Below are 27360 nucleotides of genomic sequence, written 5' to 3'. Positions count from 1 at the left end.
TTTCAACAAGCCTACATTTTATTATAGAAACAGTGGGGAAGAGTTGAAAAAGGCCTGGAAACGAATTTGTAGGAGAAACCCCTGCACGTGGTCACTCAGCCACTCTCTGGGACCATCTTCTCCCGGCCCTCAAGAGGCCTTCCCACCATGCCCCTTGGCAGACAGGTGTTAGTCCTCAGAGGACCTGATTAATTATCCTCCAACTTGGCAGTCCAGGGAGCAGAGAGGTTTCTTGGGAGGTGACACTACCTGGGAGATGAGGACTTGTGAAGGTTGCGCTGAGATGGAGCCGGTTGGCTAGAAAGAACAGCAGGGATCATCTCTAAGGAAGGGAAGAAAGAAGAGAGACTTGTATTTGCACATTGATTTACATCTTCATGCATTCTCAAACTCCTTGCCTTGCCTTCTGCATGACCTGCCCTAAGCCCACCTCCTCCTTCTGTCACCTTAGACCACATTCCTCACTCACTATGTTCTGCTCGCTCTGTCCCTCCAACCCACCAGGCTGTTCCACCACCTGGAACAGTCTTCCCTAGGTTTGAGCTGGGCTGGCTCTTCCGCATCACTCAGCACAGATGTCTCCTCCTCAGAGAAGGGTTCTTCTGAACACCCAGTTGAACAAAGCTGTCCTCTCCAGTTCCTCTCTGGCACAGCACCCTGTCAGGCCTTCCAGGAAACTCATGTGATTGCTAGTTTACCCCCGCCCTCCCACTAAGGGGTGCACTCTGTGAGTGCAGGGACCTGCTCTGCCACAACCCAGCTGCATCCCCAGCCTAGCACACTGCAGCTGAATATATATGGCTTTCTCTGGGCACTAGAGTCCCAGGGATAGATCAGGCATACGTCTTGCTCCCAGAGGGGCCCATGGTCTAGGGCAAGAGTCTGCAAACTAGGGCCCAAGATCCGTTCCAGCCTCCACCCCTTTTTGTATTTTTTTAAAAATTGAGGTAAAATCCATATAATGTAAAATTCACTGTTTAACAATTTTAACTAATGCAGGATCCATCGTAGAGTAGATGCTCAATAAAAACTCGTTGAGTGAATTCCTCAATAAGTTAAGCATAGAATTAATCATATGACCCAGCAATTCCACTCTGAAGTGTGTACCCCAAAGAATTGGAAATAGGCATTCAAACAAAAATTTGCCCTCAAATGTTCATAGTATCACTAGTCAAAATAGTCAAAAAGTGGAAACAACTCAAATGTCCTTCAACTGATGAACGAATAAACAAAATGTGGCTTATCAATTCGATGGAATACTATTCAGCCATAAAAAAAGAATGAAGTACTGATCCATGCTACAACCCAGATGAACCTTAAAACTTTATACTAAGTGAATGAAGCCAGACACAAAAGGCCACATGGTGTATGATTCCATTTATATGAAATATCCAGAACAGGTAAATCCATAAAGAGAGAGAGTTGACTAGTGATTTCCAGGAGCTGGGAGGAGAGACTGCGTATGGGTATAGCGTTTCCCTTTGGGGTAATAAAAATTGTCTGTAGCTAGATAGTGATGAGGGTCACACAACATTGCGAATGTATTAAATGTCACTAATGGTATATTTTATGTTATGTGTATTTTGCCACAACTTAAAAAAATCCAACATAAAAACTTTTGAGAGAATTTGTAAATGAATTCCTCCAACTCTCCACATCCCCATCATTTGTAACGTTCTTTATTAGCCATGTCAAGCGGAGGCTTGAGATCCAGGGTGATGACCTTGGGACCTTTCATGTAATTCTGTGATTCTGTGATTGGAGTTTCCAGACCCACCTGGGGTTCACTACTCAAACACTAGGCACTTGGGACCAAGCCCCCCCAGCCCAGCAGTGGTCCAAACCCCCTTCCCTACAGTAACATACCTGATGTCCACTTCTGTGTTGCAGTAGTGGCAGTAACACTTGGGAGGTTGACAAAGGGGTGAACCAGAAACAGAGAAAGAAAAGGTCGGGGTGAGGCAAGTCAACTTCCTTCCCTCCCTTTCCCCCCTCTCCTTCTTTCCTGCCCACCTCTCTCCTCCCTCCCTCCTGTTGTGAGTTACAGTGGTCTTACTGATCTATTCAGCCTCACTTCTCACGGCATCCACGTTCTGCCGCATCTTCCAGCCAGTTCTCCCCATCCCCATATGTGACACCATCCTCTAACGTGGGGCTTCGCAACCTCGTCACTGCTGACATTTTAACCCGGATCATTCTTTGTTTAGGGGGCTGTCGTATACAATATAGGATGTTTAGCAGCATGCCCGGCCTCTTCCCACTAAATGCCAGTAGCACCCCCTCCCCAGTTGTGACAACCAAAAATGTCTCCAGACACTGCTGAGTGTCCCCTGTGTGACAAAGTCACTCCCATTTGAGAACCACTGGTCTAACCAAGGGCGCAAGCCAAGCCTGGGGCTCATCTCCTTGGTCTCTCCATTTCCTCATCTCTCACACCCGATCTGTTAGCCCTTCTCCTTGTAGAACTGCTCTCAGGTCCTCCTCGTCTCCACTACCGTCACCAAATTGTCCTGTGCAGCCCACCTGGGCCTCCTTCTCTCAGTCTCTCTGCTTCCACTCTTGCCTCAATCCCAATTACTGTCTGCATACAGCACCCAGAGCGATCCTTTCATGCCTCAGATCAGATTGCTCATGACAGCTGTCCCGGGGCAATTCTCAAGGCAGGCTCCGCCGTCCAATATCGCCTTCCAGGTAAAGCAGCCCACTGCCCTACACGCGCTGTGATACCCCCCTGATTTACTCCCTCTTCTGGGGCTCACTGCTTATTTTATTTCTGTCCCCCTGCTACTATCCCGTGAGCTCCGCAGGCCCAGGAACCCTGTGGGTTCTGTTCTCCTGAGTCTCCAGCATCTAGCATGGGGCCTGCTATGAGCATAAATATTTGAGGAGTGAATGCGTGGATGAATGAATCACACTGGCCATTTCAGGCAAGTAATGCTCCCATACCTCTACTCCCACACCTCTGCTCCCACGCTTCACTCTCGTACCTCTACTCCATGCCTATCCTCCCATGCCTCTACCCCTACACATCAACTCCCACGCCTCTCGGCTCACACCTCTACTCCATGCTCTACGCTCATGCCTCTCCTCCCACATCTCTACCCTCATGCCTCTACTCTCATGCACATGGTGTTTCCTTTCCTGGAATGCTTTTTCCCCTTCTCCCCTTCAATTGGCTAATTCTGTGCCAGATGTAGTGGAAGTGGCATCTCTTTCAGGAAGCCTTCCATGAGTCCATCCTTGCCCTGGGCTGGGATAAGAGCCACCACCTCCTCCAGTAACACAGCCCCAGAGGTTTGCGTGAGTCCCACTTGGTGATCTGAACATCGTTTTTGATGCCTGTCTCCCTTACAAAATTATGACCTACTTGAAGGTAACATTCATCAGCAGCTCCAGCAAAACAGTAAATAGTGGAAGGAGAGAGAGATGGGGGGAGAAAGGGAAGGAGGGAATGAATGAGTGGTAGTGTTTCAGAGGAATCTCTGGGGTTTGCTAATGTGGAAGGAAGTGGCTCCTATCCAAGCCTGAGGATGGAGGGAGGGTTAGAGAGGAGGGGGGAGAGAAAGGGAGAGAAAGGAAGGAAGGAGAGGGGTTTTATTAGAAAGGGGAGTCTTCTCTCCTACACCTTTACTTGGTTGGCACTTCCTTCCCTCCCGCGCTACCCTTCTCTCTCTGCTCCCACTCCCCTCCACCTCCCTCCTTAGGGAACAAGGTTTTCTCTTACCCAGTCTCCTTTATTGTAGGACACGAACAAGAAGGTGAACATCATGTAGGCGCATTTCAACAAGCTCCACTTGTTCTTTTTCCTGGGTGGTTTCTTGGGGGGGATGGTAGTGGGGGGAAGCTTAACTGGGAAGAACGGGATGGAAATGAAGGCATGCCCCTCCCTGTCTAAAGTTCCTGTCCTTCCTGAATCTCCATTCCCAGCATAGATCTCCCTTCTGAACTCCGCACTCACACCTCCACCTGCCTCCTGAATTGAAATTTTGGTTAATTGTGGTGGGTTCCCACACCTCTCTGCATCCCCAAGGCACCAGCCTTCTCAGCTCGCCTCTTGATCATCATTGTTTCAGCCACCTGGTCCACACTTCCTCTCCCTCAAACCATCTCCCACCAGGGCACCAGGAGGATCTTTCTAACCCCCAGATCTGACCATGTCACCTCATCGTTTCAGACCAAATGTGATACACGAATGTTGTTTTTACCTATCCAACATTCTTCCCTCTTCTTTTTTCATTTTGAATTTCTATGAACGTATTACGTACAAAAAATTCAAATTTTTACACACAAACTCTTAAAATTATGTACAAAATGGAGACCGGACTTGAAAATTCCCTGAGCTGACAAAAGCATTTAAGCCACAGAAGGTAACCTAAGTCTAGCTTATTTCATGAACATTATCGAAACTTAAGTTACTTCTTTTAAATGCCTCTGATCATCATAAAAGAAACTTGAGTCATCTTCCTAAAGTGGTAGAAGATGATCACTTTTAACTGATCCCACAGCTGTCTGGAAACCTCCGTTGTAATAACCAATCAGTGTGAAGGTTAAACAGCGTCCTCGTTTCCACCTTGGAAACCATCCGGGAGTCAGGCACCTGAGGTTGGTATCCGTTTTGAATCTTGAAAGCTCCCAGTTTGAGAACTGCTCTTATATGCACAATAAACTCTTACTTAATACTATTTTACTGATCTGGTGGTTTGAACTTCGCTATTTCTGGATTTTTGACAAACACACCTGTCTAAACAGACCTCAAATAAAAAAATAGAACATTATCAATGTAAAGGGTAATACAAATTGAAAAAGGAAAAAAAATTAATTTTCCCTGTCGAAAATTCGGGAATAGAACCCTGTCCCCTCTTCTTAGAGAATTTCCTTGAGAATATTTGTAGTTCTAAGTCCTTTCTCTGTCTCTTTGAAATGTATGCAAATCCTTCTTAAAAGCTACATACGCCTCCTGGCAGTTTCACAACGAGGGACGCCTTTCTCAAGGACCTTGGAGGCATCTCTTGAAATGTTAAACAGCCAGTTTAACTCCCTGTGGGCGGTCAGGAGCCTCACTTCTGTGGGCGTCTTTCTTCAAGTTACAAAACTACCTCCTGTCATAAATCTATGAGTTTATTTTCCTTTGGATAAAATCAATTAGCTAGCACAGATGGTCACCCCTATTGCCAGGTGAATTTAGGTTGAACTCTGTATAATAAATAGTGCTGTCGAGTCCTCTTACTGGAGGGCTGGTTAGTGTTTATCTTGAGAACGTGTATGTAACGGGTTGGACCCACCTGGCTATAGAAAAAGAGACTGCTTTCTGTCTTTGCAATCTCTTGAGCGGATTGCCTGTGATGCATATCAAATTCTGCTTTGACGCTGATTTAATAATAAAACTGTTTTCTCTCTCTCCTACCTTTGTGGAGAGGTTTTCTGGGTCAGAAGGAGATTTTGTTTTTAATCACATTTCACCTACACCAGCATAATATAACCCCCTCGGGTAGAACCTCCCAGTCAATGGTGTATCGTGAGTACACAATCATGTCTATAAAAATGAGAGTTTTCTTTCTTCCTTTGTGATCCTCGTGCCTTTTCATTCTTCTCCCTTCTCTGGGTAGGACTTGGGCTGGACAGAACATCCAGTACAGCGTGTGATAGGAATGGCAATAGCCAGAATCACTGATGAGCTCGAGGGAATGCTTCCAGTGTTTCAACACTAAGCAGATTATTCCTTGTAAGTTTTTGTAGACTCTCTTTATCATATTAGGACGTTCTCTCTATTCCTGATTTGCTGAGATTTTATTTTTTAATCATGAATGACTGTTGAATTTTACCATCTTCTTTTTCTGTGTCTATTCAGATGATAATATGATTTTTCTCCTTTTTATATCGATAAGGTGGGAATTACATACAGAGATTTTCATATATTAAACTATCTCTGCATTGCTGGAATAAACTCCACTTGGTCGTGACTTTTTAGAAAGTATATCACCGAGCTGGGTTTGTTAACATTTAGTCTAGGATTTTGCTTCTATGTTTGTGGGAAAGATTAACCTAAAATTCTTCCTTCTCTATAATATCTGTCAGATCTTTCATCAAGGTTATTCTGGCCTCCAAACGAGTTGGAAAATGCCTGTTTTTCATTTTATGGAAGATTTTGTGTGTAGGATTGGTGTGATTTATTCCTTAAATGTTTGGAAAAAATCACCATGAAAGCCATTTGACCTTGGGAGATTTTTTTTTGTGGAAAGGTTATTTAATTTCAGATTAAGTTTCTTTAATAGGTAGAGGACTATTCAGAATTCTATAACCATTTATTTCACTTTTGGTAATTTGTGTTTTCCTAGGATTTTGTCCACATCATCTAAACTTTCCATTTTATTGGCATCAAGTTTTTCAAACTATCATCTTATTATTCTTTTAGTACCTGCAAGATCTATATGATTCTCCCCTCTTTTCTCCTGATATTGGTCATTTGTTTCTCCTCTAATTTTTTTTTCCTATCAGTAATGCTAGAGGTGAGTTAACTCTTTATCAATTTCAATGTCCCTCTTCATCTGTAGGAACACTTCTTGCCTTAGAACCTACCTTATCTGATGTTGGAATAACTTTGTCAGCTTCCTTTTAGTTAGCAGCTCATGGATATACTTTTTTATGATATAATTTCCATTATTTTTCTTTCAAATTTTCCGTGTCCTCATCTATAAGGTGTGTCTCTGGTAAGCAGTAAATAGTTGGGTTTCATTGGTTTTTATTTAGTCTAACACTCTTGGTTTTTATTTGGAATAACAGATCTATTGAAATTCAGAGACATTGCTGATGTAGCTGGGTTTACAAATATCATCTTACTCTTTATTTCTAGTTGATGCATTTCTATTACAATCACTTTTTCTTTCTTGCCTTCTTTCCTACTGGTCAAATATTTTCATTATTCCATTTGAAGTACATTAGCTTATACATTACATAGTCTTAAATCATTCCTTTAGTGGTTGACTTAGAGGTTCTAATATGTATCCTCGACTTATTAGGATTTAATATAAATTATGTCTTTTACCACGTCCTTGTACAAGGCCAGGAAATTAGAATGCTCTAACATATTGTACCCCAACCTGCCTTTTGTGTGTATCCTGCATTTTCTCTATATATTTAATTCACACTAGATATTAGTATTACTGTTTAATGCATTGAATGTTCATCTCTATTTAACCACATGTTTACTTTCACATTGTTTTGTATTCCGTCCTCATTTCCATGCTTCCACATGAGATCATTTCCTTTCTGCAGGAAGTTTCCTACAGTATTTCATTCATTCAAGTCTGCTGGCAACAAATCTGTCTTGATTTTTTTTTCTGAAAGCCTCTATTTTCCTTCATTTTTAAAGGATTTTTTTGGTTAGGTGCAGAATTCTTGGTGAGCAGTTCTTTCAGCATTAAAAAAAAATCTCACTCCATCATCTTCTGGCTTTCATCACTTCTGTGGAAAGACAGCTGTCATTCTTCTTTGCTCTTTGGATGGTAAAGAATCTGTTATGGGTTGAATTGTGTCCCCCAAAAAGATTTGTCCAAGTCCTGACCCCCAGTACCTATGAATGTGACTTTATTTGGAAATAGGGTCTTTTCAGATGTAATCAAGTTAAGGTGAGGTCATACTGAATTAGAGTGGGCTCTAATCTCATGACTAGTATCCTTATAAAAAGAGGAAAATTTGGACACAGAACACACAGGCAGGAGGCCATGTAACGACGGAGGCAGAGACGGGAGTGATGTATCTGCAAGCCGGGAAAGTCAAAGATTGCCAGCAAACACCAGAAACTAGGAGAAGGCGAGGAAGGCTTCTCCCTGGAGCCTCTGGAGGGAGCGTGACCCTGCCAATACCTTGGTTTCAGACTCATAGCCTCCAGACGGTGAGACAATGACTTTCTGTTGTTTTAAGCAACCCAGTTTACAGTAATGTTGTTATGGCAGTCCCAGGAAATACATCCAGTCTTTGTTGTTTTGGGGGGGAATGGGGTTAAGATGGGGTTTAATTTTTTCCTCTCTATCTGTGGTTTTCAGACATTTGTGGCAGCATTCCTAGAAGTGATTTCCTATATATTTGTTCCCCTTGGGGTTCTCAGAACGTTTAACATCTTCGCTGGATGGTTATTTTTATCAGATGCAAAATTCTTAGCCATTCACTCTTCAGATATTGTTTCAGCTTCACTCCCCCTTGCTTCTCCTTCTAAAATTCTACTTTCACCTACATCACAACTGTTCACTGTGTCTCATGTGTCTCTTGTGCTCGTGTCTGTATTTTCTACTCTTTTATTCATTGTGCTTCAGTTTGAATAAGTTCTCCTGACTTGTTTTCTAGCTCACTGATCGTGCTTTCTGCTGTGAAGCCCAGCTATTGAATTCTTAATTTCAGTCGTGTTTTCAATTCTAGAATTTCCATTTGATTAATTTTTTTTTTTTTTTACAAATTATAGTTCTCTGGTGAAACTATTCATCTGTTTTTGTGAACTTAATAATTATAGCTATTTTAAAGTGCTTGTCTCCAATATCTGGGTCACCTGGTGGCTTACTTCTATTGTCTGGATTTCTTTCTCTTGGTTTCAGCCATACAGTCCTGTCACTCAGGGCTGGCCTGGTAATTTCCAGAGGGAAGAGAAGTTTCAGTGCTCAGCAGAAGAAGCGACTGGGAAAAACAAAATCGTTTTCCACTCATACTTCAGTATGTTGGGTCTCCTTGATACCAACGGGCAGTACAAAGGGGAGGGTGGTCTGAAGCTTTGGGTGCCCTTTAGAAGTACATCTTCTCAGGTGCTGAAGCCCTGACCTGGTTCTTGAAATCTTCTCTTCTTAAGGCTTTCTCCTAACACAGACTGAAGGAACTCAGTGACCTCTAGATGGAAAAGGCATGAATCCACGACTCACCTTCTTCCTTGCAGCCATTTCTTTCTTCTAAAAATGAAGAAGGAGAAGGAGGAGGAAGAGGAAGATAGAAGAAAGGAAGAGTAGAAGGAAGGAGGAGAGAGGGAGGAATAACAAGGGGAAGAGGAGGAGGAGGAAAGAAAGGAAGAAGACGCATCATCAGTGAGTTATGAAATGGATGGACACCAAACTGTAAACAGTGCGTCTGACTGTGTCAGAGGAGGAGAGAAGAGACTATAACTGGCCTCCTTGCTGTACCCTTGATCCCAGGCACTCTCCTGCCTCATGGCCTTTGCACATTCTGTTCCCTCTGCCTGGAGCAAACTTTGCCCAGATGTACACATAACTGGCTCCCTCACTTCCTTCAAGTCTTTGCTCAAATGTCACTCTCCCTGGTCGCCCTTTAAAAACTCATCCACCTCTTCCACACTGCCTTTCCCTCTCCCTCACTCTATTATCTTCGTAGGGCTTAACATCCAACAGACTTTTAACCTAATTCTTTATTTATTTATCCTCTTTCCCCTCTCATTAGAATTCAAGTTCCATCTGGGCACAGATTTTTGTCTGGTCTGTTTCCTATTACATTCTCAACACCTAGAACAGGATTTAACAGTATTTGTTGGATGAATGAAAAACAAAGTTAAACATTTATGATGCTAATGATGATGATGATAGAGAGTGTGAAGCTTGATGATATCTAAAGTCTCTTCCAACATTAAAAAAAAAAAAAAGAAACTAATAGCTCTGTATTTCTGTGCACAGGAGCAAACACAGACAGAAGGTGGCACCAAACAGGAGTCTCCACTTACCGCTTAATGCCTGGAGGCTCATCAAACCTAAGGAAGACAACACACAAATTGAGTTGCAAACGGCAGTGTGATAAATGCCTCCAGATCCACAGGTCAACAAGCTCACCCCAAGCTGCCTCTCCTCTGAAGAGCCCTGCTGGATTCCCATTTTCTCATTGCCTCTCCCTTGGACATTGATTCATGTTGTACTATAACTATCTGTCTGTCTCCCCCATCAGACTATGATTTTACGTAGAAGTACAAGCAGATTAGATTCATCTTTGGGTTTCTACTCCCCTGCATGGTCCTGGCACATGAAAAATATTCTTGCCAAACAAGCTTCCCACCAAAATCCCAGGGCATGCGTAGACTGAGATATTTACCTAGGATCTCTGATGTCACCCGTCCAGAAGGAAATGTGGTCCGGGAGGCAAGACCATGGTCAGGGTCGCAGACAAAGTCCAGAATGTTGAGTCCAATGGGCCATGAGAGTTGAGACCATAGTAGGAAAAAAATCACTAGATCAGAAGGTGGGAGATTGGGAGCCAAGGAAAGCAGAGCCCAGGTGGGTTGTGGTAAGCAGTTAGGACTTAGGGCAGTGACCCGGGGGAGACCGTTGAAAGCCCCATTGTATGGGTCCGAGAGGAAATCTAGTGGCTTAAAGGACTTGCATTGGACCACAGTTGGGTTGGGAAGGCAGCTACCACTCCTCCATGTGTGGAGTGTCACCATGTTGCAGGCACCTTACACACTTCAGACAAATAATGCTTCCTTTGTGAAGAAGTTGTGGGAGATACATAACCTAATTCATGAAAGGTGCTGTTTCCAGTGCCTGGCGCCTGGGAAACTCTTAATGCATGTCAGTCATTGCAGTCACTGTCTCCATAATAAAGTTGCCCATATCCATGACTTGAGGAGGGCGTTGGTTCCCATAGGACACCCCACCTTTTTGAAGGAGAAGATAATACAGCTATTTTTTTTCCAGTCCCTGGGTTAAAAAAAAATTCTCTGAGAGATGATTCATGGTTAAGAATGGATCCCTTAGCAGAGATAAGAAAGGGAACAAGGCAGAGTGGGGGCAATTTGAAACAAAGATCTTACGCTTCAATACTGTTGAGATGCGAGCAGCAAGGAGGAGAAAATCCAGCGGGAGTTATCAGGCGCCGACAGAAGCAGAGAGGAAAGGATGAGAAAGCTGTTAATGCCTTCTTCCTAGCTTATCCCACCTGCTGGTTCTCAAAAGAGACCCTGCAAGGGAGGGAAATGGGAGCGTCTCCCAGATTTCATGGGATAGGTTGGGGGGGGGAGGGTGATTCTAGATACTTCTACTACACTGGTCCCCTTTGGAGACATATTTATCCACATGGTTGGAATCCCCAGGTACCCAGTTTCCTTGAGGATTCATCCCCCAGAAATTAGGAGGATTATCAGAAGAGGATCCCCTTAACCCATTTGTGTCTCGTTATCTCATTTCTCTCCTGAGGAGTCAGAAGAGAGAAAGCTTGAGGAAAGTGTAAGAGGACCTCTTGGGTCCTCCTTATTCAGTAGAGCCTCCCAACATATACTCAAACTCAATACGTCTTTGTTTTCTGGGGCAGGTCCTTGGCTTTTGAGAATCTGATAAAATCTGGGGACCTTCTATGCATCTGAGCTCACATGCCCAGTCATACCTGCAGCCCAAGACCCACCCGCATCCCAGACACACCCTCGCGATTTTCCACGCAATCTCAGGGGGCGTGTGGACCCCTGAAGCTCATCCTGAGCCTTCTTCAGTGATGGGGGCAGTAGATTGAGACCTCTTTTAGCAGAAGGTTTCTCTCAACCCGGGTCCTAAATTAAGAAGAACAGTCCAAAGATTCCCTTCTCTTCCCTGTTTTCTCTTCTTCCCAGCATCTGAAAACATCAAAGTTAACCACAGAAAAGGAAAAATAACTTACTTTTCACTGGAGGGTGCAGCAGAACCGGAAGTCAGGGAGTCAACATGGAAAAGAGTGAGTGAGAGACTAAAATCAAATTAACTCCCACCCCCCCATACATTCCGTTATTCCTTTACTAAATACTCTTAAAATTATTTCTAACTTTTTATTGTGTAATAATTACAGATTCACAAAATATTATAAAAATAGTGCAGAGGAGTCCTGTGTACTCATCACCCAGCGTCCCCCAGTGGTGGCATCTTGCATAACCATAGCATGTTGTCAAAACCGGTACATTGACATTAACTAGACTGTAAACTTTACTCAAATTTCACTAGTTTTTTCATGAACTCATTTTTTTTGGTACTTTATTAAATATTTACCTATCTGTGGTCTTAGAGAGGCTATTTTAAAATAATAAAAACATAATTGCTTTGCTTTATAAATGAAATAGGGAGACTCCTACAGTCGCTGAGGGTGTCTAGGTTTAGAAGTTTCAAGCAATGACCCCAAACAGGTGGATACCACTGAGTCCCTGCCTCTCCAACTCAAGGGGAGAGTGGAAGCAGGAGTGGAGACTAAAGACTGGCGATTGAAGGGAAGCACCCCTTCCTTATTTGTCTATGCACATCGTAAATTACGATGGGCCCCACCTAAACAATCTGCCTGTTGAGTTGAAGTTGGTGGGTCCATATGTGCAGGTTTAGTGTGTACATGAATCATCACCTGGTAAGCCTGTTATAAACAGAGCCTCAAGCTCCACCCAGAAGTCGTGATTCCTTAGGTAGATCTGAGGTGGGATCTTAATTTTAAACAAAGACCCTGAGAGGCATTGCTCTGGCTCAGAGGTCAACAAACTTCTTTGTAAAGGGCCAGATAGTAACTATTTTAGGCTTTACAGGTCATAGGATCTCAGTCACAACTACTCAGCTCTGCCATTGTAGCATGAAAGCAGCCATGGATGATACATAAATGAATGGGTGTGGCTGGGTCTCAATAAAACTTTATTTACAAAAACAGGCAGTGGGCCAGGCTGTCGTTTGCCAGCTCCGGCTCTACTTCGGTCATTCCCAAACCATCTGAATCAAGTCACCTGAGAAACTTCGTGAAAGAACAGATTGCTAGACCCCACCCCTTGGCATTCTCAGGCAGAAGTTCTGGTTGGAACACAGAAATTCAGTAGTTTGTAAGTTTCTGATGATCAGCCGGTTCAGGGAACCACATCTTGTAACTCAGGCTCCATCCGTCTCACAGTGCCATTGTGAGAATTCAGTAATATAACAGAGGTACATGCTCCAATATTAATTCTCTTCAATTCCTTCCAATTAGCAAAATAACAAGCATTAGCAGTTGTAGGGGTCACTCTTTAAGAAACATTCGTGCAGCCGAACTGTGTGTTAAACATTTTTCTAGGTCATGGATGTAAACAATGGACAAGTCTTTGCCCTGGAGGGGCAGTAGAGAGGAAGACAGGGGTCCTTCTCCATCTCACCTGAGCTGGAGTGTATGTATGTACGTGTATCTGCAGAGGACATTGTAACACCATCTTTCTTCCTTGAAATTTCCCCTCCACTCTCTAAAGGGCACACCCCTTTCTCTCCCAAGAACCACCACTTTTCCTTCTGGAAGGATGAATGGGGTAAGCTCCTTCTCATTGGAGCAATTTATACACCAAATAAGAGAGACATAGTTTTGACTCAGGGATATGATGAAGCTGGCTCGCCAGAGACAATTGTTAAATTTTCAGGAATTTTGTGAGCCAGCTGTGAAACCACTAATAGCCTGAAATCAGCCAGGATTAAAGTACTTATACTGTGGAAATTGACAATTGCTCCAAATCAGGGCTCCCTTCTCCACCCCTCCCCCACAGAGGTGGTTGCTAACCATCTACCAGCACACCGCAGTAGAGATTCTTCAGTGGAGTCTATTTGTACTGATTATGCTCCTGATCCCAGGCCAATGGCTAAATGCCAGGGCCTAGACCAACCCTTCTTAGAAACTTTTAAAGGTGTTTCAAGACCCAGAGGGGGTTACAAGAATCTAATCTGAAGCACCCAAAGGACTGTCACAGTACTTACTTTCTTCTTCTGTCCTATCTGGAAGTGAGAATGCAGGCAGCCAGGTTCCAATGGAGGTGCAGAGGAGAGAGAGAAATCGGCATTAAGACTTGGGTCCCAGACACCACCAAGTAAGCGTCCCTGACCAGTCAGAAGAGAGCAGAGGCAGAAGTGCTACCGGAGATGAGGCAGATGAACACTCAGACTCCCTTATGCAGTCAGTCTTCCTCTCTAACGAATATTAATGGGGCACCTACGAGATGCGAGTTCTGGGGGACACATGGAAAGCAAAGCAGGCAAGGTCCCTGTGCTCAGGGAACATAATCCAGCCAGGTCTAGTCAGAGAAGCAGGCAATAAAAGAGTCATAAATTGGGTACAGGCGGGATGAGTGTTTCTGGGTAAACCTGCAGGGTGCAGCGGGAACCTATAAGGGGCGGTGGTTGCTGACCTTGTTGGGGTGCCGGGGAAGGCATCTTGGAGGAATGGTCGCTCTGTCTGAGACCTGAAAGATGAGTAAGGGTTAGCCGGGTGAAGACATCTAGAAGGGGAGAGAGAAAAGCATCCCAGGCAGAGGGAACAGCGTAGGCATGGTCCTGGTGGGAAGGAGTCCAGAGCGTTGGAAGGACTGAGGGATTGTGCCCACCGTGGGGACACAAAAGCAGAAGATGACGGTGGCACAGGAATGTCCAGAGCTAGATGACACAGAGCCATGCAGGTAATTGTAAAGTACTCAGATTTCATGCTGAGAACAACAGAGCATCGCTGAAAGGTTGGGACCTGTGTCCAAATCCCAGCTCAGTGCCTTACCAGCTTTGGTAACTTACCCCACCTCTTTGTGCCCCAGTTTCCTCATCATAAAAGCAGAATTATAACAGGATGACCAACCATCCTTGTTTGCCTGGGACTGAGGGCGTTCCCAGGATGAGAGAGTTTTAATGCTAAAGCTGGGAATGTCGTGGGCAAATGGGGTCACTCTACATTGTCGTGGCATCTACCCCTCTCAGGGGGCTTATGGGGATTAAAGGAAACAATACAAGCAAAGCCTTGAAAACACACTGGAGTTTTTAAGGCGCCTAGTGAAATTTATGTTAGTTGCCGCTTTGTCTTGGAAGCTCTGCTTCTTTCCGGGCCTCAGTTTCCCCATCATTGAGTCAGATGATCTCCAGCCCCCTGAGCCTATGACTCTTGCCTCATCCACCCTCAACTCCAGGTTGACGGTTTTAGGTCTTAGGTTATTACGCCTAATAATGGCTACATTACATTGATCATTGGCTTCACAGCCACTTTACCTGCGGAATAAGAAGCACACTTTGCTTTTTATAAAATCCAACTGCCTTCCAAGGAGGGAGGTTCTCGTTCACAGAGGACTGACGTTTATGGGGTGGGTGGATTTTTGAGGGGTAGGAGTCAGAAAGAGCTGAATTATTCAGCTTGTCAGAAGGAGGAGGACTTGGAGCTCCACAGGCAACGTAGGGGGAAGGAAAGGGGAGAAGAGGAGGGAGAGAGCAGAGCTGCTGAGACAGAAGAAAGCCGTCTACTCAAGGCTGTGACTATTCTTGACATGCTAATCTTCATCAATTGTAGATCTGAGCAGATTTCTCATGGGAAGCGATGAAGGAGAGTTCTGCTTCCAGGTTAATGAGAAAACAGAGAAAGCATACAGTTGTTTAACAATCAGGTGGAGAGAATTGAGAATTATCTTCCAAGTAGCAGAAATTGTGGAGGACTTTGGACTCCAGAATCCACGGAATGGCGGGGTGTGGGGAGCTGAGCCAACTTTTACAGGCTCCCTCATACTTGAGTTTTTCATATATTTTAATTAACATCACAAGCACCCAGTGGAGTGCATATTACTAGCCCTACTTTGTGGGGAAATAAAACAGACTTGTCCCTGGTCACATATGCTGGTAAAGAATGGAGCTGGGTTGAAAGTCCAGGCACATGTGTTTCCAGAAGCCCAGCTCACATTCCCTCTGCTGAGATCTCTGGATCCAGGCATCTCCTATGTAGTGGGATATGAAGCCTTGGTGATGGCTGAGAGGATCTCAGGCGGACACAGATTGGGTCCCAACTCCCACATGGTGGGAAAGTTATTCCCTTTACAGTTCTCTTCAGACCAGAGGGAAAGTCTCAAAATGATGCTAACTTGTCTATAACACCTCTCTAAGGCTCACTAATCTTCTTTTCTACCAAAGAGAGAGCAGCCTTCAGATGAAGAGTCTCAGCAGAAACCAGTATTGCATCATAGTTGACTAACATTTTATTTTCTTTATATTTATTATTATAGTTGTCTTCTCCTTATAACAAACTGGCTTTCCACCAACTCAAGTGGTATAAAGTTTCTTTTTCAAGCTTATCTATGTGAGTGAAAACTGAGTCCATTTAAAGAAAAATAAAAATGATTGTATTGGTAGCACATAGATGTGGCAGGAACTCCTACCGATCGATCTCTGTCTCTGTGAAAAGTGGGGACCCATTTTGTTCAGCCATCCCATCCTCGAAAGTCATAAACTTAGGTAATACCCTGTGTTGTTGAAGGTGTGGGGAAATGAGCATTCTTGTAGCCTGTTTACAGGACTGTAAATTTGTTAAACCTCTGTCCAAATTTAAAATGCTTATGCCCTTTGACGCAGCTATCTCCCTTTTAAGAATTTATCTTACAGATAGGTATACGCAAAAATGAGAAATGCAACGATTGTACAGGGATGTTCGTTGTAGCGTTGTTTGCAATGGCGTAAAAACAGACTGAGACAAAACTGAATTCAAAATAAATTAGAGAAAAATGGAACATCCATGAATAGGAGACTCATTAACTTATATGAGTATGCATGAAATATTATTCAGGTATTTGAAAGAAGGAGGTAAAGTTCCATTGCTGAAATGCATAATATTTTTAACTCAAAAAGTTGAGGATATGCGTGACTATTTCTTGTGAGAATATGCAAGAGACTAGTAATGGCGTCTGTTTCCAGACAGTAAAACTGGGGATGGGACGAAGAGGAAGATTTTGGCTGTCATTTTATGTTTCCTCAACTTTTCCCATGTGCATATACTATTTTTATAACTTAAATAATCTACAGCATAATAATTATTAGGTAAAATTCTGGCTGTAATGTAATACAGTGATAGAGATTTCTGTTACCTCAAAACTCAAAGAAACCAAAGAGGATCTGATACTATGTGAAAGGTTCTTCCAAAGTAAATCAAGAAAAAATAAATGAAATAAAATATTTATTTTAAGTCAAAAAGTAAAGACAGAAATGACTGCCTAAGTCTGCTTTAGCTTGTAGACAAGAGAAAAGAAACACCAGGAAGGATGCAGTCCTCACACTTACCATCCGGGGACAACCTGCTCATCATACCTGAAGAGGAAGAAGACATACCACGTGACGTGTAAATGCAGCAGAAAGAAATATTCCTAATTGACGGATGTCCCAGTTCCACAGATTTGACAAACTCTCTCGTTAGGGCAGTATGGCCACAATTTTTCAGGCATGATTTAGGGTTCCCTCAATATTCCCACCATCCCTTTTCCAAGCCCCATCATCACCAGTGGGCATGACTTGTCTCTAATCTAATTTAATTCTTGTTTATTTGTCTCTGCTCTCCACCAGCCTCTGAGTTCCTAAAGAGTGAGCATATCTGATCCATCTTTGTGTTTCCATCACCAAGCACATATTAGATGCTCAGAAATTCTTGCTCAAAGTTTCCCCGCCAAAGTTCACAGTCTAAGGGCACCAGAGATGTGGTAAGGTGTTTACCTAGGATTCCTGATGGCAACCCATCCAGAAGAAGAGCCAGCATGGTGGTCACGGATGCAGATGTGGCACCAAATGGTGGGATCACAGAGATGAAGCCATGAGTAGAAAACCAAAAACAAGATCAGATGTTGGGAGCTGGGAACAGGCTGGGAAGTAGAGTCCACAACGGGTTGTGGTGAGCAGTTGGGGACTAAAGTACAGAACCCTGTGAGATTATTGGGATCCCCTTTGCATTTGGTGTTGGGAAAAGCTTAAGTGAGCTGGGAAACCTCATGGACCATTCTTCAGTCATGCGAGGAAGAGAGGAAGGAACGACGCTTTACTGACTCTAGAAAGAGGTGCAAAACTCTTCACTCCTACTGACCTCACACTAACCATGTCAGATGAGAGAGCTGTCTCCCTGTTGCCTATGAGGAGAGCCGAAGCTCCAAGAAGTTACATAATTTGCCGTGAGTGAAAGGGCAAGAATTCAGACTCAGATCTCTCCGACCCTGTAAACCTTCCATTTCTTCATCCTTAAAATAGAATATTAATACCCATCATAAGGTTGGGATTAGGCTTCCTACAAACTGAGGAATTCTACTAAGTCAGTTAGTGGAAATTCCTTTATTTATGTAGCTCACAAAACCATCCTCCACATCACTTAAAGTCATCGGGTAATAAATCTAACTTGTCACTGGGAATATTGATGTGGAGGCTAAATGGCTGATATCCGGGCTGTACATTTTACTAACTGGGTCATCTTGGGCTGGTCACTGAACTCTCCATGCCTCTGAAAAATGCAGACATTATCTCTCATTTGGAGCTGTGGTGATAACGAAGGAAGACAATGCATATGGAGTACTTAGCCTAATTCCTGGCCAAAGGTAAACATTCAGTAAATGTTATAAATAGTAATATGAGGTAAGTAATAATAATAGTTATTATTATTATCATCATTGCATCCTTACTTAGGGATGATTGGTGTATGTGTGCATGTGTGTATAGTGGAAGGGGTGGTTAGAAGAAGAGAGAACTGTTGAACCTGGTTTTCTTTTCTTTCTTTTTTTTTTTTGCTGAGGAAGATTAGTCCTGAGCTAACATCTGTTGCCAATCTTCCTCTTTCTGTATGTGAGCCACCACGACAGCATGTTGACTGACAGACGAGTAGTGTAGGTCTGCTCCCAGGAACCAAACCTGGGCCACTGAAGTGGAGCACACCGAACTTAACCACTAGGACACCAGGTCTGGCCTGAACCTGAGTTGAAAGGTGTTTCACATCTGTGACTTGCATTTGACTGCATGAAGTAGGCACACAGAAGTGGACAAGTTTGTCCAACCAGGAAGGGGCAGACGGGCTCTGAATACAGGATGACTAATGCTGAGCCACTACCGTTTTTGTGGGTCATTATCTCACTTCTTGACTTAGCCTCCTACCTCCCCAACTTGCAAACTCAATCATAAAGCTGTGATCTCATTTCACTAAACTTGTTCCAGATTGCCATCTGTTACGAAATGAATGTGTCCCCCCAAACTTCATACGTGGAAGTCCTATGTGATGGTATTTTGAGGTGGGGCCTTCCGGAAGTAATCAGATTTAGATGAGGTCATGAGGGTGGGGTTCCATAATGGGAGTAGCATCCTATATAAGAAGAAGAAGAGAGACCACAGCTCTCTCTCCCCACCATGTGAGGACACAGCAAGAAGGTAGCCGTCTACAAGCCAAATAGTGGGCCCTCACCAGGAACTGAATCTGCTGACATCTTAATCTTGGACTTCCAGCCTCCAGAACTGTGAGAAATAAATGTCTGTTGTTTAAGCCCCTGGTCTGTGGTGTTTTGATATAGCAGCCCAAACCTACTAAGGCACCATCTATAGGAATTATTGAATACAGAGATCGTGGTGGCTTTTTCTACCTGATCTCAGAAAGCGGAGATGGAAATCAATGTGTTTGTCCAAATATGAGATCTCACGTAGACCTGAATTTAGCTTTCTGACCTGATGACTTTCCTTTAGTCATATGTGAACCACGAAAATGCACTGAATTTCTGGGCAACTGCTTTTTTGCGGGGGGTGAGGGGGGCAATGCTTTGTTTTCGTCAAGATATTCCAGTACTTGATTTTTTACATTTCTAAATTAGAAGCTTGGCTCTAGGCAGCCAGGAGCAGAAAGACCCCATTGAAGTTCTACAGAAATTATCTCTGTTGGACAAAGGCAATCAGAACCAAAAGAGAGAGAGATGGAATGAGAGTCTTACCTTTCAGCACTGTTGACATGCAAGCAGCAGGAAGGAGAGGGCCAATGGTGGCCGGTGGAGATCATTTTCCCAATAAAGATTCAGAGAAAATACGGAATGAAATTAAGTTATCCTTTGTACCTCATTGCATCCCATAGGTCCCAAGATAGGATAGGGAACCAGAATGAGAAGCCATGACCCGTTCTAAGAGCCCTGGACCCCTTTGGAGACACGTGTGTCCTAGAAGTCAAGAAACCCCAGGGATACCTGTTGCCTGGGGCATCCACCCCTCCCTGCACCTGAGTTTAGGGAGGTTGGCAGATGGAGGGTGTCCATAACAACCAATTGTCATCTCCATTTCTCAACTGGAGACCAGGGTGGTTAATACTTGGAAAAGAGGGAGGTTTTATCCACTCTGCACCATATTTTTCCCATCTAAAATCTACCAATGAATACACACAATCCAACCCAATCCAGTTGTACATTTTAGAGAAGAAGGTAACTGATCCAACTGAAAATCTGATCCAAGCTATGAAGTCCATATTCCCAGAAAACCACACAAGTTCTGTCTCTCATGTACCCAGTTTTACACGAGATTACAGAGGCTCGTTGACCTCCCCAAAGTCCAACCAGTTGTCCCCAGGGATCCGCAGATTCTGGGTTCAGAGCCCATGCTCAAATTGAGAGCATGTCTCTGAGCTGCCCCTGGTTGAACATGATGGTCAGCACTTTCTCCTCTCCCTCTCGCCCCTTCCTTCTCTGGGTTGGAGAGCTTCCTAGTCATGTAGGGAGAAGGAAGTAGGACTTACATTTGACTGGAAGAGGCAACAGAACCAGGAGTCAGTGAATTGACATGGAAAAGAAAAGCAAGAAAGAGAGCAGGATTAATACTGATATTATCCACATCGGTTAATTTCCACGCGCATTTCTTTATTCCTTCATCTCCCTGCCTATTGTTATACAGGGAGGGGTTTCATGAGAGGCTATTTTTATGTAGTTTGTCATATATGATTAGACAAGGACCAAACAGCTTGGTAACACTGTATTGGCAAGGCTATTGGGAATCCTTCTTTAACATTACAGCTTTATAAACGAATCCTACAGATAGATTATACATATATATATAAAAAATTGTATAATATGTTTGTATAATACATTATATTAATTACATATTATATAATAATTATTAATTGTATAATTAATTTAATTGTGTATAATATAATGTAATATATATCTGTAGGATTCCCTTCTGAAACTGTATGTATGTATATATATATGTATCCCACTGTGTGATATTATATAAGATTATTTTTCTCTGAAACACTGTATGAAATTGTGAACTATTGGAAACAGCCTGAATGCCCATCAACAGTGACTGGTGAAATAAATTATGGACGTCTACACAAGAAATATTATGCAGCCATTAAGAAAAAGCTTGAGGATGCTCTTTATAGACTGACATGCGGTGATCTTTGAGATGTATTGTTAGGTGAAAAAAGCAAGATGCATGCAGAACAGTGTGTCTAATGTGCTGCCTTTTGTGTAAAAATAGAAACAGGAAGACTATGACTATATCATTACACATTTGCTTCTACTTGCATAAACCATCTATCTCTGGGAGGTTCTGTAAGAAACAGGAAATATTGGGGGCATTTGGGGAGGGGAAAGGGTGAACAGCCTGGGAAAGAAATTTTTTACAGTATAAATTTGAGAACATTTGAATTTTGAACCTTAGAAATCTTATTTTAATTGAAAATAAAATATTTTCAATTAAAATAACATATTGTAAATTAAGTATTTAATTATTAACTTAAATACTATTAGATGTTAATGTAATTGGTATTTTAAATTATTAATTTAAATATTAATAAAACAGTAATTTAACATGAAAATAATATTTTTAATTAAAACAGCACAATATTTTAAATTAAAACAAAAATGCGTGAATCGTGAGATGTTTGCATTCATCAAGGTTTAATGTGTTCATTTTTTTGAGGTGTGCAGCAGAGTGGTCTGATATATTTGTATCTACTGCAAAATGACTAACACAATAAAATTAGTTAACACATCCCTCACCTCACATAGTTTGAAATTTTTTTTTTAAGATCTTTCACTTTTTGAATACAGGAGGGAGCTAGCACAGGCTAGCTTTTTAGGTATAAATATTCCAAAGCCTTTTCTGAGGGCATTTTGATTTACCTGGTCTGGTGTGGGGAGTAAATATTTAAAAAGCTTCCCAAGTCATTGTGAAGAAGCGTGAGGATCCAGAGCTCTGGCCATCTCAGACCCCACCTGGCACATTTACTATTGTGAGAATTAAATGTCGTAAAACATTTTAAATTCATGGGTCACGTACGTGCTTGATTAACATTGGTTCCCTTCTCTCCTTTCAATCTGAAGTAATAACATTGACTTACATTTGCACGGCGCTTTTGTATTTTACAAAGCCCTTCCCATCTATTTAGCCCTATGGGACCCTGGGACTTTCCCTAGGCTGTGGGAATAAGCAGATCCCTAAAATACAGTCCCTGCCTTCTAGGAACTTAGTCTTGGAGTCCAGTAAGGGTGGGAGAGAGAGAGATCCTTTCTCCTCCCATCCGACACGGAACAGCAGCTCTCAGCTGTCCGTGCACCATTGGGGGTCCCTGAGACAGGAGGGGGTCTGTGTGCTCCTCCCTTTCCTAACTCCTTATCTGTATGAGACTGGATTGTCATCATTTGCTTCATCCAGAACAACATATCACAACAAATTGAATGTAGAAGCATAAATGAGAATCCAGCTGTTTTTTATAATTAAACCAGGCATTGAAGAGATTTGCAAAAAAGTAAAATAATAACTCCCTTCTCACTAAACAGTTTTTGGTTTGGAAAAAATAGTAGTTTCATTAAAGTATTTTATTTGTGTTAATGTGCAATGTGTTTATTATCACTATTTTTTAAATGAAGTAATAAATATTTGAATAACAGCTTTATGGAGATATAATTCATTCAACATACAAGTCACGCATTTCAGTGGTTTCTACTATGTCACAAAGTTGTACAACCACCACCACATCAATTTTAGGACATTTCATCACCCCCAAAAAGAAACTATGGCGCCCTCAGCCATCACTCCTCTACTCCCTCAGCCCCACCCCACAGCCCCTGGGGACCACTGATCTATATTCTGCCTCTACGGATTTGCCTATTCTGGATATTTCCTATAAATGGAACAAGATAACACGTGGTCCTTTGTGACTGGTGTCTTTCGCTTGGCATGTTTTCCAGGTTCATCCACGTTGCAGCTCGTGTCAGTACTTCATTTCCCTTTGTAGCTGAATAATATTCCTTTGTGTGGATATGCCGCACTTCGTTTATCTATTCATCAATTGATAGAGATTTGGGTTGTTTCCACTTTTTGAAACAATTTATGAAAAATGCTGGTGTGAACATTTGTGTATAGGTTTTGGTGTGGACTTATGCTTTCAATTCTCTTGGGTAAGACTGAAATTGCTGGGTCATATGGTAACTCGATGTTCAACATTTTGAAGAACTATCACACTGTTTTCCAAATCAGCTGAACCATTTTACCCTCCCACCAACTACTGTTCCAATTGCTCCACACCTCATCAACACTTGTTATCATCTGTCCTTTTTTTTTTTGCAGGGAAATAGTCGCCCTGAGCTAACATCTGTTGCCAATCTTCCTTTTTTTCCTCCCCACAGCCCCACTGCATGATTGTGTATCTTAGTTGTAAGTCGTTCTAGTTCCTCCCTGTGAGCTACTGCCACAGCGTGGCAACTGACATGCAGGTGGTATGGTTCTGCACCTGGGAAATGAACCCGGGCCACCCGAGTGGTAAGCGCAGAACTTTAACCCCTAGGCCGTCAGGGCTGTCTTTCATCTGTCTTTTTGGTCATAGCCATCCTAGTGGGTGTGAAGTGGGATCTCATTGAGATTTGATTTGTGTTTTCCTGATTGCTAAAGATGTTGAGAATCTTTTCATGTGCTTTTTGCTTTATTTGTATAAATAAATATTTTAAAATTAAAAATTTTTAAATTTCTACTAAGATAAACATCAATAGAAATAACCTACATTTTTTAAAAAAAGCTCTTTGTGGGGCCTGCTCTGTGGCTGAGTGGTTCAAGTTCTACATGCTCCACTTTGGTGGCCCAGGTTCACAGGTTCGGATCCTGGGTGCAGACTTACTCCACTCGTCAGCCATGCTGTGGAGGCATCTCACATACAAAGTGGAGGAAGATTGGCATGGATGTTAGCTCAGGGCTAATATTCCTCAAGCAAAAAAAAAGAGGATTGGCAATGGATGTTAGTTCAGGGGGAATCTCCCTCACACACACTAAAAAGAGGGGCGCCAGCCCAGCAGCATAGTGGTTAATTTCATGTGCTCTGCTTCAGCGGCCCCAGGGTTCACAGGTTTGGATCCCAGGTCCAGACCTAGCACCGCTCATCAAGCTACACTGTGGTGGCATCTCACATAAAATAGAGGAAGATTGTCATAGATGTTAGCTCAGTGACAATCTTCCTCAAGCAAAAAGAGGAAGATTGGCAGCAGATGTTAACTCAGGGCCAATCTTAATCACCGAAAAAAAAAGTCTCTTTGGGGTCCTCAAAATTTTAAGAGTGTGTAAGGGTCCTAAGACTATAAAGTTTGAGAACCACCAGCTAGAGTGAGTATGGGTCATGCCAGGGTGTTACTCTAGTGGAAATATCACCACCATTCTTCTTCCTGATAAGAGTTCTCCATTAGCCTATTAAAGCTCCCTTCCCCAGACAAAAGGATGAAGGAGGGGGCAGCTCTTTCGGTCCCACCTTTCCCCAGAATTTCCTCAGGGGTCTTATGATTTAAATGAATCTGTAAGGAGCTAGCCATGGGAATATAAACTTGGGGTTTTCACAGTTCTTACTTTTTTCTTCAATTGCGACTGGAGGCAAAAGTGTCAGCCATCAGATCCCAACAGGAGCAGGAAGCAGGCAGCAGGGAGAGAATTCAGCATTAGACTCAGATCATGGCAATGACTGAGGAGATCAGAGCTGGAAGTGTCATTGGAGATCAGCTAACTCACCCACTGTTTGTAGTGATAGATCTACTAGGGTCCATCCATCTATCCATCTGTCCATCCATCCATCCTCCAGCCATTCATCCATCCACCCACCCACCCATCCATTTATCCATCCATCCATCCATCCATCACTCACCCAACCAACATTCATTTGGCACATACTCTGGTCACTGGCCTATGCTTGATGTTGGGTATGCAGATGAATTAGACTCAATCCCCACTCTGGCATTTGCAAGACTGTGTGGGAAGAGAGATGCTGGTATAGGAGTAAACAAGACATCCCACACCCTACTATCACGGAATTTGTGACCTATACATGTCTTGAACATTTTACAGGCTGTCCAAACTTAGCGTGTCCAAAAAGTCACCACCCTCCCACCCATCAAAAACCAATCCGTTATTTTTTGTTAACAAAATAAATATCCATGAGTTCACATTGATAAACATAAATCTTGAGTAAACAAATAGAGCAGAAGCCTCAGCTCTTCCTTACAGAAGAATTCCAACCAATACATGTAAAGGGAATAAGAGAAATAGAAAATCACCACTGTGCAAGCACTACAGGAATCCTTTCTGCAGGCGAGATTCACAGACTGATGCTAAAACTGGTGGGTAAACAATTGAGGAGAAACAGGATATTTGCATGGTCTCCAAGTACCTCCCTCAGGATATTTATTAATGAAAATGAGGAAAATAGAAACTGAACGGTAGAGAACTCCAGCAGACACCACCTTCTAAGTGATGAGACACAGCAACCTCACGTAATCCCGGGCAAAATGCCCGGAGAAGGGTGTAGCACCACCTCTGGGGTTCTCCTGCAAAGATGCACCACCTCAATGTAATTGTGAGAAAATGTCAGACAAACTCAAATCGAGAGACATTCTGCAGAATATACAACCAGGAAAGATTGACGGACTTCGGTCTCAAGTTCTAAGGACTAATCACCAGAGTAAGGAGTTGTGACCGGATCCTCAACCAGAAAAAGGATGTTCGTGGAAAAACTAGTGAAACTCTCATAACGTCTATAATTTAGTTAGCCTTTTTTTGCTGATGTTAAGGTCTTGGTTTTGATCACTGTACAACAGTTAGGTAAGACTGCAACATTAAGGGAAATTGGGAACTTGACTATTTTTGTGACTTTTCTGTAAGTTTAAAATTACTTCAAAATGAAATTTGAAACATCGGCGGCTCTACAGAACTTTGTCATCTCAGTTAAGGGAAGCCTTGATCATCTGGTTCCAAAACAGAAAAAAATTATGAGTCTTTCTCCACTCCTCTCTTTCCCTCCATCGCTCAGTCCTGCGAACTCTTTCTCCTAAATGCCTCTTCACCTTCCACTTATCTTACCTCCCCAGATGATGGCAGTGATCTCCTGACTGGTGTTCTTGCTTCTGCTCTGGTTCCTGCCCAATCTATTCTTCACCCAAAGGCAAGACTGATTGTCTAACTACACACACACACACACCTCTGAATATCACACTCCCTTGCTGAAAACCCTTTAACATCTTCCTTTTGCATTTATGAATATTCAAAATCCCTGATAAGACCCACAAGACCCTGTGTGTTCTGGCTTCTGCCTCCTCTCTATTCTTACTTGTAACAATCCCCACCTGCTATGCCCCTCACCCTGTCCAACGTGCTGCAGATACACTGGCTTCTCTCAGACCCATGAAGGGACCCAGTGCCTTCCTGTCCCAGGACCTTTGCACGTGCAACTCCCCCACCCAAATTTGTCTCCCCTAACGATTTCACTGGCTAGCTCCTACTTCTCATCAGGGTCTTGCCTCAAACATCACTTCTCCAGGGAGGCCTTCTCTAAATCGCCACACTAGGATGTGTTTATTTGTGTGACCTGATAATTCCATGAAGATGGGACCGTGTCTGTCTTTTTCAGCCACTGCATTCCCAGCATCAAGCACATGGGACAAACCAGGAACTCAATGTCAGCTTTGGACAAGACTCAAGTCCTCTTCACAATATATGGTGTCTTTCTATTATAAGGATCTGGGGTCTCTCTAGAAATCTTTCTCCTAATAATGTTGACCTCCAGGCACCATACAAACACAGCAGTCCTTACACTGGTGATTCTTCGGATGACCATTGGCCAGATGAGGACAGTGAGGCTTACAGAGGAAATGTCTCCCCCCAAAGTCACAAAGAGTCCATGAGAATATCAGGATGCAGACACGTGTCTGTCTCCCAAGGCAGAGGCTCCGGTACCCAGGACTCACACCCCCACCATCTCCACCAAGAGAAAGGAGATGAGAATGTCCAAACCTGAAGCAAGAAGGAGTCTGGTTAGACTTCCGGAGGCCCTATCTGAAGCCAGCCAACAGGAGCCTCCCCATCATCAGAAGTGGAGGGGGCACCAGCAGTGGGTGCGGTCATTACCTTCCCGGGGGATGCAGGCTTCTGCCAGGCCCAGGAAGAGCAGAATCAGCAGCGACATCTTCAGAAACAGCTCCAATCTGCCCATAGTGGGGCCGGATAGTCTCCTTCCAGGACAAACAGGACTCAGCTCATCCACTGTTCTCCCAAACTCCAAGGGCCCAGCCAACTGCCCACACGTGTCCTCCAGCTGGCCTGGAGGCTGGCAGGTGCCCAGGCCTGTGCCCACGCCACCAGGTGCTGACGCAGGAACTACTTCTTCCCGCCTGCA

General features: G+C 43.2%; 1 protein-coding gene across 1 annotated transcript; it reads right to left on the bottom strand.

Moving 5' to 3' along the window:
- Positions 1-27360, bottom strand: EDDM13 (epididymal protein 13). Its single transcript, XM_070224973.1, has 10 exons — positions 27093-27360; positions 24537-24563; positions 16998-17024; positions 14111-14164; positions 13659-13700; positions 9710-9736; positions 8904-8930; positions 3725-3849; positions 1867-1904; positions 1-322 (listed from the first exon to the last, which is right to left on the bottom strand). Exons 1-10 carry the CDS (start codon positions 27175-27177, stop codon positions 298-300), a joined length of 477 nt encoding a protein of 158 aa, XP_070081074.1. The 5' UTR covers positions 27178-27360; the 3' UTR covers positions 1-297.

Source organism: Equus caballus, chromosome 10 (assembly GCF_041296265.1).
Source record: "Equus caballus isolate H_3958 breed thoroughbred chromosome 10, TB-T2T, whole genome shotgun sequence".
In the NCBI taxonomy this organism is placed as follows: domain Eukaryota; kingdom Metazoa; phylum Chordata; class Mammalia; order Perissodactyla; family Equidae; genus Equus; species Equus caballus.
This window is presented reverse-complemented; position numbering and strand designations above follow the sequence as displayed.

What these genes read in the sequence shown, in the direction of transcription:
- EDDM13 (XM_070224973.1), bottom strand. Translation starts at nt 27,177, where the DNA reads ATGGGCAGATTGGAGCTGTTTCTGAAGATGTCGCTGCTGATTCTGCTC. An exon ending in GTACTGTGACAGTCCTTTGG is followed by an intron (nt 9,737 to 13,658) that starts GTGCTTCAGATT and finishes TGTCTTCCTTAG; the next exon opens with GTTTGATGAGCCTCCAGGCA. An exon ending in CCTACAATAAAGGAGACTGG is followed by an intron (nt 1,905 to 3,724) that starts GTAAGAGAAAAC and finishes CAACCTCCCAAG; the next exon opens with TGTTACTGCCACTACTGCAA.